This window comes from Rhinolophus sinicus, linkage group LG09 (genome assembly GCF_036562045.2).
Source record: "Rhinolophus sinicus isolate RSC01 linkage group LG09, ASM3656204v1, whole genome shotgun sequence".
Taxonomy (NCBI): Eukaryota; Metazoa; Chordata; class Mammalia; order Chiroptera; family Rhinolophidae; genus Rhinolophus; species Rhinolophus sinicus.
In genome coordinates this window covers 40,758,571-40,769,363 of record NC_133758.1, presented here as the reverse complement: position 1 = coordinate 40,769,363, position 10,793 = coordinate 40,758,571, and the positions used below count along the sequence as shown (strand labels likewise).

General features: G+C 44.6%; 1 protein-coding gene across 2 annotated transcripts in view; it reads left to right on the top strand.

Annotated features, from left to right (window-relative positions):
* The first annotated feature begins 9,266 nt into the window (after positions 1 to 9,266).
* The window catches only part of CABLES1 (Cdk5 and Abl enzyme substrate 1), a 108,588-nt gene continuing 107,061 nt past the window's right edge, over positions 9,267 to 10,793 (top strand). Inside the window, exon 1 of one of the 2 annotated variants that reach the window (XM_019741223.2) lies at positions 9,267 to 10,462. In XM_019741223.2, coding sequence (XP_019596782.2) covers positions 9,636 to 10,462 — 827 coding nt within the window. In that variant the 5' untranslated portion in view covers positions 9,267 to 9,635. The remainder of the gene's footprint in view (positions 10,463 to 10,793) is intronic. The other variant, XM_019741224.2, reaches the window with a different exon arrangement.

Here is a 10,793-nt window from a genome sequence, read left to right as displayed (position 1 = left end):
GGCCAAAGAGAAGCCTTTCTCTCTGCCGAAATGCCGACTCACCTCCCTTGTCTTCTAGATGAGGAATTTCTTCTTTAAGCCCCAGGTTCAATGTCGCCTATTTATGGGACTTCCCGAAAGCTTCTGAACAGCATTTGCCATTCTCTCAGGTGAGATCCCCCAACTCTTGGTATACTCATTCATTCCAGAAATACCAGGAGTGCCAAAAAAATGTATACACATTTCCAGGTGGCCGGATGGCTCAGTTGGTTAGAGTGCGAGCTCTGAGCAACAGGGTTGCAAAATGACAACTGGACTTGGAGCTGAGCTGTGTCCTCCACAACTAGATTGAAGGACAACTAGTTGGAGCTGATGGGCCCTGGAGAAACACACTGTCCCCCAATATTCCCTAATAAAATTTATTTTAAAACAATGTATACACATTTTAAGAGATGTTATCTAAAATGCATATACAGTTTTTTGGCATCCTCTGTATATTTTTTTGAGAACCTGCTATATGCCAGGCATTGGTCCAGGTTAAAGAATGTGGATTTCCTGGGATGATGAAACCTTGGATTTCATGGGATAATACCTCCCAACCTCTACTTAGGGCATGAGACACTCAGCAGCCTTCTGACCTCGCCAATGGAGTGGTTCCCTCCGGTTCCTCTGCCAGGAAAAGTTCCGTTCCCACAGAGAGAGGAACTCACATTTGTGGGGCAGCTACTCAATGTGCCAAACAGTGCAAAGTTCCATTCTCTATGGAAAAGGGATACTTCCTGGTATGGCCAAAAGAAAAAGTCCCAGGATAAATGTGTTGTGTCTTTCTAGAATGTTAATTTCACTCTAGATTTTGTGAGGGAAAGTTAATTAGTGTAAGGTAAGTAATTTAAAACATTATTTTTATATTATGTCCGTCTTGGATATATCATGGAGCAGAATGCTAAGTTAACACATATTTTTCCTGATTTAATTTATTTGAATAGGTAACACATGTTCCTGAAACAAAACTCAAAAGATATAAAAGAGTTTAGAATGAAAATTTACATCTCTGTTCTCCAATCACCCAGCTTCACTCTTAGGAGGCAACTACTATTTCCAGATTCTTAGGAATTGTCCAAGAGATAATCTATACATAGTACAACCAAATATTTATTAATGTGAATTGGTTTTTTTTTCCCCCTTAGTACAAATGATAGCATAAAATACACACTACTCTGCAGCTTGCTTTTCTCAGATAAACACATCTTGGAGATCTTTTCATAACACATTCATAAAGAGTTATTTCATTCTTTTAACAGCTGAACAATGAATATTTTATTGTATGGATGTGCCAGAATCTGTTAACTAGCCCTATGATTGTTATTTCCAATATTTTCCTATTACAAACACTACAACAAATATAACCCTAAATATTCTTCATTTGTACACGTGATAGGATATCTGCAGGACAAATTCCTAGAAATGGGTCACAGGTATACTGTATGGTCCAATCACACTCTGGAGAGAATTTCAATCTCTCAATCGCTGTGTCAGAGAATCTGTTTCCTTGCCCCTTAGCCAACACACAGTAGACAGTGTGTTCCCTGACTTTCTGACCTTGGCCAATCTGATAGGTGAAAACTTGTATCTCATTGGGTTTTTATTTGCTTTTCTTAAATATGAAGGAGGCTGAGTATCTTTTTTTATATGTTTAAGACTGATTTGTATTTCTTATTCTGGGAACTGTTTCTTCATATCATTTGTCCATTTTTCTACTGGATTGTTGGCTTTTCCCTTAATATTTTGAATTTCTTTAACTATTAAGGAAAGATACCTTTTATGATATGAATTGCAAATATTGTTCTCCAGTACGTTTGTCTTTTGATTTAGTTTGCTCCCCTCAACCCCTTATAGTCATTTATAATTTTTTTGTTTTTTACTAGCTGAATTTATCTTTGCTTTTAAAGCTTCTGGGTTTTATTCTTAGAAAGGCTTTTCTCCTATCTAGGTGATTTAAAAATATTCTTTCATGAATTCATTTCAGCAAAAATTTACTAAGCTCCGACTCTATGCCAAGCACAGCTTTAGGTGCTGGAGTTGCAGCACTGAACAAAACAAACCATGAGTACATGTTCTAAGTTCTTTCGCTAAGGTCTTTAGTACTTTTCCTAAGTACTCCCACGGTTTCATCCCTTGCATTTAAATCTTTCTTTCAGCACAAATTTAATTTGGTGCAAACTGTGAAGCATCTACCTTTTCCCCCCCAATTGGCAACCCAGTTGTCTCAACGTCGTTGACTGAATAATGTATCTTTTCTTTTCTGATTTGAGATGTCAATTTTACCATATGCTAAATTTCCATAGCTCCTACATTTTGAAGCCAAAAAGAAGACCTCAAAGAAATGTCCTGTTTTAAGCTTCATTGACAGACCTCTCAGGCTGTTAGTCTATTCTCTTTATGTTTGGGAGCGCTAAGTGGAAAGTCTGAGTATCACCACCATCTTTTTATCCTCTTTAGTTTTTACAATAATAACCTCCAAGGTAGATCGTGTATCTCCATTTTCCAAGTGAGGAAAATAGGCCTAGAGAAGTTAAGGAAGTGCCCCACCAGGGTAGACCCCTACTGTTTTATCTACCATGCACTTCCCTTCTTCTGGAAATTGCCCACCCCACACACCTCATCCATTTGCTTCCAGGAGTGAATACCTGTTAGCTGAGACCTGGCCAAGCTGATTGGTCCAGGACCTGCTTGATACAAGCTTTGCCAATCATGGTCTTTCTTTGTAAATTTGAAATGGAAACCTAGAGGGGCCAGTCTTGGTAAGTTATAAATGTGGGAATCTGTCAAAGGCACATTTCTTGCCCCATGGGCCAGAGAAGCAGAGGAACCTAATTTGTAGAGGGAGATAATGGAACGTGACTTGGGCACTGGAGAAGAGGTGAGTCCCCAAGTGTTTACATGCACAATTCTCTATGTGCTGGCTTCAACTGTATTCCCGATTATATATTTCTTGAGACCCGCCTGTATTTTTTGAATACATTCTCCTTAAGCTGCTTTGACTTGGGTTTCTGACATTCAAAGAGGTCCTATAATGGCTGAAATGAGCATGACCCTGGAATAGTTCTTTTTCCAAAGACTTCTCTCAGTATATCACAAAAGGGGGCCAGAATGCTGTTTTGCCTCTGAATTGTGTCTCAAAGGGCAAATGGATTGTGTGATTATGGCCAGCACAGGGTGCTCCAGAGGCCTGTGTCGTCAGCCACTGCCCTACCCACCTATGGCAGAGAAACCTACTGTGTGCGGCCATCTGTAACCAAATTGGAGGATTGTGGAGGTACAGACTCAAAGCCTACTTCTCTTTAAGATGAGTGAAGTTGTGATTTAGAAAAAGGAGATCTTAGCCTTTTCATTGGGCCACTGTGTGATGGTATAGAACAGGAACTCAGGCCAAAATTCAGCCAGCGTTTTACCCTCTCATCTGTTCTCCCCTCCCTAGGGTACTGTTGGTTCTTTCAGAAGTTACAGCTGCCCCCACCCCGTTTGGAAATCTGCAAGCCAGTTAGTTTCTCCTCAATGTCTCTCGCACTTGACCCTTCTTTTCCATTCTCACTGCCAATTCCAAGTTTTATTGCCTTAGGCCTGAATTGTTGTAATAGAGTCCTAACATTATTGTTCCCGTGTCTTTGCATGACCTGAAATACCCTATCTCACACGTGAACTAGAGTCCAAGTTTAAATATCACCTTTTCTGTGGGGCCTCTCTGACCCCTAGGATTAGGCCGGTCCTTGCTGACACAAACCTCCACCCTAAGATATTACAGAAGGAACTACCCAGGGATCAGGTGTGTGACCAGAGGCACATCGCCATGCTTGACTTTGGTAAGCGTCTGTCTCGTCTGTCAGATAGGATAATAGCAGGACTGTGGCGAGAACTCAAACTATGTAGGAGAAATGGCCATTTCAGGGCTTGCACATAAAAGAGAACCCACCCTTATTCCCTTTGCTCTCTTTCCCCCCTTTTCTTATCAGTCTGAGACCTTGACTTACTCTAAGTGCCTAGCAGAGAGCATGAATGGATAGAGCAAGCAGCTCAATGCATACTGAATGAATCAATACAGAAATGAAAGACTTTCTCTTCAATCCCTTACGCATATTCTTATTTGCAAAATTAATTCTCCTTTAGTTTGGCTTTCAATACACGTGTCACTTTTTTGTTTAAAACTTGTCTATGGCTCTCTAGTACCTATAGGTTCAAATTCCTTGTTTGAGATTCAAGGCCTTCATGATTTGGCACTATATACTGGTTTTCAACTTTATCTCCCATTGTTCACCGCTATAATCCTTTTCATCTAGCTGTTCAGGCAGGTTTATTCATTGCCAGCCACTTCTCCAAAGTCTGTTCCTTTCTTATCCCTGTCTTTGCACCTTCATTCATACCTAGTCCCCCGTCAACTGGCATTTTCTTCTCTGTCTAATTACGTCATACTCACCTGTGGCAGAGAAAGCTAGTTGCCTTCTAATAGCCCTAAAGAAATTGAAAAACGTCCCCAATAATTCCACCACTTAACATTTGGGCATATTTTCTTCCAAGATTTGTTTCCATGCATTTAAACATATTTTTAAAACTGTTAATTGAGAAGCAGTTTCTATGACCACACACTTATTTCTATTTAAGTTAGCAAAAATAAGCAAGCAGAATACAAATCACCATAATCTTACTAAGCAGCGATTTAACCTCTGGTCACATGTAGCTGTTAGACACATATTAGTATTTAAAACAATTCCCTTCAGTTTTTCACAAAGTTGAGATATTGTGATCGATCTAGTTTCTGTTCTGTCTTACTTGGTTAGCATTGTTTCAAAACACATTTTTCACATCATTAAGAAAGCTTGGTAAAGATAATTTTAAACAAATAGAGGTACAATAGCCAATTGTTTGAGTAAACCATAATTTACTTAGTGTCCCATTGTTTCACATTTAGGATTTGTTTTTTTCAAGTTGTCTTTATTTTAAACAATGCTGCAATGAATATTTTTGTGCATAAATCTTTGACCTTGTTTCTCAATAGCCCCTTAGGATTACTACAGTAACTATATTCTTGAGTGCTTACCATGTACCAAGTATTTACTGTACTGTTACTGCACGGAATCCTCCTAACAAGGCTGTAAAGTAGATATTATCACTCCAATTTCACAAATGACAAAAACAGAAGCACAAATAAGTAGAGTAACACGCTCAGTGCACTCAAAGCCATGATTGTGGGGTCAAAATTTAACCCGGCCAGTCTGACTCTAAAGCTCATGTAGTCAACCCTGAACTTTTTAAGGCTCCTGATACTTATTGCCAAATGACTTCCCAGAAAGGTTGTTTCAATCGACACTCCATCAGCAGTATAAGAGTGTCCATTACTCTTATTTCTCCTTCTTTCAAGCAATTACCAGGCATTTGCATTTCACTTTCTGTGAGCTGTCGCTTCATGTTTTTGCCCATCTATCAGAGAAGGTAACTATGGTCAACAGTTAGTCCAACTGAACTTCCCAGTGGCAGGCAAAGTGGTGATATTTCCCCAGAATCTGGCCACATCCATCCCACTCTGATGGCCTGAAAATGACCTGAACAAACGCAAACACTATAAAATAATGCTTTTATATTGGGAGACACAAAGCTCTCTAGACCTGTCTATTTATGCAGAGTCTAGCGGAGCCTTCATCTGGAAGCCTGTGCACATAGCTGGGGCCGACCTGGAGCCCCAAAAGCTCACAAGCTTGCAAGAGTCTAAGCGGGCATCAGAGTCTCTTGTTTTCCACTATATCCAATGGTTTCTGTTATGAATGACAGCCATTGTCATCTCTAAGCTAATTTTCAGACTTCGTGGTCTGCTAATTTCTCATTTTAAAGGGTCAGCCATTACTTGCAGGTTCTTTTTCTTTCTTTCTTGGTAAAATTGACACTCATGTGTGTCAATCAAAACAGTTCATACCTGCCAGAAAATGTTTTTCAGGATGGGTGCTTGGAAGGGGCACTATGAAAGTAAATGAAATAAATAAAACCTTGGTTGATAAAAAAAAAAAAAAAAATACATTTTAAGTTGTAATCCTCTATGCCTGCAATCCACGAGGAATTTATTTGCAGAATTTCCACTCCCTGAAGTGGCCACTCCTTCCCTTCTTTATCTCCCAGGTCAGCTTAAATTCCCCCCCCCCCCATCTCAAATAAAGATTTGGTAACATTTACAGTCCCAGTCAGATTGCTCACTTAATCAGTCTGTCTTGCATTTTTATTTAAATGTGACCTGAGCTTTTGTTTTCCACTATTTTCAAGGGCTAAAGGCCACACTTCTTTTTATTCCTTTTGTAACAAGGTGGCGCTGTGCCCATAGAAGTTGCTCAATATTTGATCAGTGAATAAATGGGTGAAAAAAATAAGTAAATTTGGAATAAGTCAGGGGGTAAGTAGATTAGGATGGATAAATAACAGTTTTTAAAAGTACTTTAAAGTTTATAAAATGCTTCTTGTTCAGTCTCATTTGTACCTCATAATAACCCACAGAGGAAACTGGCTTGGAGAGGTTAAGAGATTTGCTCTTGACACCCAGATCCTCTTCCTCCAAAGTTTCTATTATTTCCATTGTAGTTGATTCTCAAGTACATCTATAAGATTAAATCTGGTGTTGGCCCCCTCCCATAAAACATCCTCACCAGCAGAGGGCGCCAGAACACGAATGGGTCTTGGAATAAGGTTTGTAATACTGGCCCAGCCACTGTTATTTATCCATCCTAGTCTACTTACCCCCTGACTTATTCCAAATTTACTTATTTAAGAGCTAGGTTACCTTGGGCAAGTTATTTTTTTTCTGAGCCTCATCTGTAAAATATTGATGATAATGCACCCCCACACACACGCAGGGTGGTCTAAAGATTAGAAATATTCTGTGCCTGGCACACAGTAGGTGAACAGTAAATCATCTCTCTCATCGTCCCATACGAGGATCACAGGAACAATTTGGAGGTAAAACACATGTTGATTCTTGTTTGATGCTTTAATATTTTAAATTAGTTTGCATATTTGTAATTTTAAAATAAGCAGAGTTATATCAAATGAGCAAAGAAATTAATATTGATGAAAAAATTTTAATATCCAGTGCTGGCAAGAGGGTAAGGAAGTGGATTGTAACAACCTTTTTTAAGCTGGAAAGCCTTAGAAACATGATATGCTGCTTGATCCAGAATCTATTTGACCTAAGAAAAAAATACTGACTGGTAGCAAAATTTAGAAGAACAAAGGATGTGACCACCAGTATCTTTATAACAGTAAAAGTGGAAACAACCTAAATGTTCAATATGGGCACAAGTTTAATAATCATAGTCTCTCTCTCAGTTGAACACTATGCAGTTATTTAAATGATGCTGTAGAAGAATATTCTAAATGGAAAGATGATCACAACACAACAAGCAAAAAAATCACAAAACACAAACAGCCTGTTTTCACTTTTGTTTAAAAATACACACAGAACAAAAGTCAAAATTTTAAGTTATTTCCATAGATGAGATTGTTAGTGATTTTTTTTCCTACTTCTCTTTGCTTATCTTATTCTCTAAATGTTCTGCAATTATCATATATCACCTTTATAATTAAAAAACTAGTGTTTTCTTTTGCAGAGTTGGTGTCTTTCATTCAACACTGCCTGCCAGCACAACCAGGCCAGTGGTAATGGAAAATAAGTTAATTGTAATAAAGAGCCTTGGAAGTTTCTAGGTAGTTAGTTAAACAAAGTAATTAAAATCCTAATGAAACTTCACAGAGCTGGTCACCAAGCTTTGACTTAGCTGCTGAAAGACTCCTATAAATAGACATGGGCTTCAGTTTTTCAAAAGGCCTAAAAATGACATAAAATAAAATATGAACAATTGTTCATGTAAAGGGCCATGTGCCATGTTTGTCCTGAGCAAATGTAACCTGAAACTCCCCCATATCTCATCCTCCAGGTTGGCTGCACATCTCTGGACAGGGTGTATTTGCTCTCCGTTACTCAATTTACTCTCCTGAACTCGAAATGGAGTGGAATTTCAATGTAGAGTTAGTTACCCATTAGCTCCAGGGCTAAATTTAAACCTTTAATTAAATTAATCCGTTGATCTTAAACACATTGCTTCTCCCTCAGAAACCTGTACAGAGGTTTCTTAGATGTTGCAGAGCTTAACCCAGTATGACGTTGGTTCCTTACTGCGTTTGGGAAGTCACCCAAAATGCGTAGGGAAACCAGAACACGTTTTCAGATCGCTCCTAAACACTCCCCCCACCCCCCACCCCCCGTAACGCCGGTCCTCCCTCATACACCCCTGGGGATGGTTCTGGGGTATAGCATTCAGCGATTCTTCCCAGATCCAGAGCTGCAGCTCTGGGTAGGAACCCATCTTTATAGAATACATGGTAGGTGCCAAACGGATGTTATCAAATGAATGGTAGTTAACTGTACATATTGGTCCCAGTTTATACGGGAGGAAAAGAGATCATAATCACAAAATTTTGCAAAGTAACAAGGGGAAAGTGGAGTGAGGCCATTTTAGCCCACCTCAGTATTCATAGAAAGCAGAGCACATTTCAGGGCCAAAGTAAAAATTTATGTTGGCCTTTGCTAAGAAAGAGATGAAAAGTGACAGCACCATCAAATGGTGGTGTGTAAATTAGTCTGGCCACACGGAAGATGTTCACGCGCTTGGACTCTTAAGCACCCGGGGCGTGCATTTATCTTAGGGGTGCTTCCTCAACCTGAGAATGAATGAGACACAACCTCAATGGTTAGCGACAGCTTTAAGATGGGACTGTTGTAAGTCCATGTAAGGGGCTGTTGACCTACCCGTGTAACCAGTAATAAGCACTTATTTCTCAGGGTCCAACAGCAGCGCGGCGTCCAGTTAACAAGCTCGAGGGCCAAATCTAGGCGTTGATCCAAATAACTATCCCGCAGACCCACAACTCTTCTGGGACAACATCATCACACGGTGACTCAAGAGGTTCTGCTCGCACCCCCCAACTTCCAGTCTGAGCGCGCGGGGTAAACGTGCTCGCCTCTTGCCCCTGGGTACGGTGCGCCCCGGGAGCCACCAACTCTCCCCGCAGGAAGCTCGGGCGACCAGGACCTCCCGGCGGATCCCCCGCCCCGCCACCCGCTCGACTTTCCCTTCCTCCTCTTCCTTCTTCTCCGGCCCCTCGCCTCCCGCCGTCTGCCTCTGCGGACGCCGCCTGCGGCTTTGTTTTCCTCCCAGGTTTCATTCCCCACACGTGATACTGTGTTATTGCAAAGAGCGCTCCGGAGCGCGAGCGCGGGGCGCGCGCACCTATAAATACGGACACCCAGGCCGGCCGCGGGAGAACGCTGGGGCAGGGAGGGCCAGCGCCGGGACAAGTAGGCAGCCAGCCTGCGGACAGCCAGCCAGCCCGTCAGCTAGAGAGCGAGCAAACGAGCCGAGCGCGTGGGCCGGGGCGGCGGCGACCCCCGCCCCAGCACCGAGGGGCGAGTATGGCCCGCCCGCGGGGGGGCTGGGCCGCCGCGCACGCCGCCAGCGCCCAGCGCCCTGCCCAGCCCGGGTCGCTGGCGCTCGCGCCCGCGGCTTAGCACTCGGGCGCCGCTCGCTTGTTGGGGTATCGCAGAAATATCGCCGCAGACGGACACAATGGCGGCGGCTGCAGCCACCCCCAGCACAGCCGCCTGCAGCAGTAGCAGCAGCGGCGGCGGCGGCACCGACGCCGCGGGCACCAACGGATTGCAGCAGCGGCCGCAGCAGACTCAAACCGCGGCCACTGCGCCGGCTCAGCCGCCGCCGGAGCCCCCCAGGAAGCCGCGCATGGACCCGCGGCGCCGCCAGGCTGCTCTCTCCTTCCTCACCAACATCTCGCTGGACGGCCGGCCGCCGCTGCAGGACGAGGAGTGGGGCGGCGGCGAGGAGAGCGGCGCGGCCAAGTCGGGCGCGGGCAGCGCCTGCGGCGGGAGGACTCGGCTCAGCATGCTCGCCGTTGCCGAGCGGGGAGGCTGCAACGCGCTCGTGGCGGCGGGCACGGCGGCGGCGGCGTTGGCAGCAGGATCCTGCCTCCCGCAGCCCTCACCGCTGCCGCCCCTGGCTCCCGGCGGCCACGCGTCTGTTCCGGGACTCGGGGTGACCCGGGGGTTCGCAAGCCCTCTGGGCGCGGGCCGGGCGTCGGGGGAGCAGTTGCAGTCGCCCCGGCCGGCGCCTCTCGCTGCCTGCGCTCATCTGCAGCTATCCGACGGGCAAGAGGAGTTGGAGGAGGACGATGCTTTTACCAGCGTGCAGGTGCCGGCAACCGCCTTCCTGGGCTCTGGGACTCCCGGGAGTGCGAGCGGCAGTCGGGGCCGCCTCAACTCGTTCACTCAGGGAATCCTGCCCATCGCCTTCTCCAGGCAGACCTCGCAAAACTACTGCACCCTGGAGCAGCCGGGCCAGGGGGGCAGCACCAGCGCCTTCGAGCAACTGCAGAGATCCCGGTGAGTATCCAGGACACTACGCGCGTCTAACCCCGCGTCCCTTCCCGCGTGCTCTTTGCTGCGGGATACGGGTTGCTCCCACTTTCCCGCGCCCTGCGGGATCTCCGGGCTTCTGGCCCGAATTCCAAACCACAAGGGCACTCGAAAGAGGGAGAGTCCCCAGAGAGTATGTGTTCACACGTGTGTGCCCAGCCCAGCACTCGCAGAGCAGAAGCACCACCTTCATACAGTGGGTCCGGAGTTAGGAGTTGCGGGAGATCATTAAAAAGCAGCACTAAACCCTCCCATCGCAAAGCGATCTCGAACTTCCAGAAACCCAGTTCAAACCCGG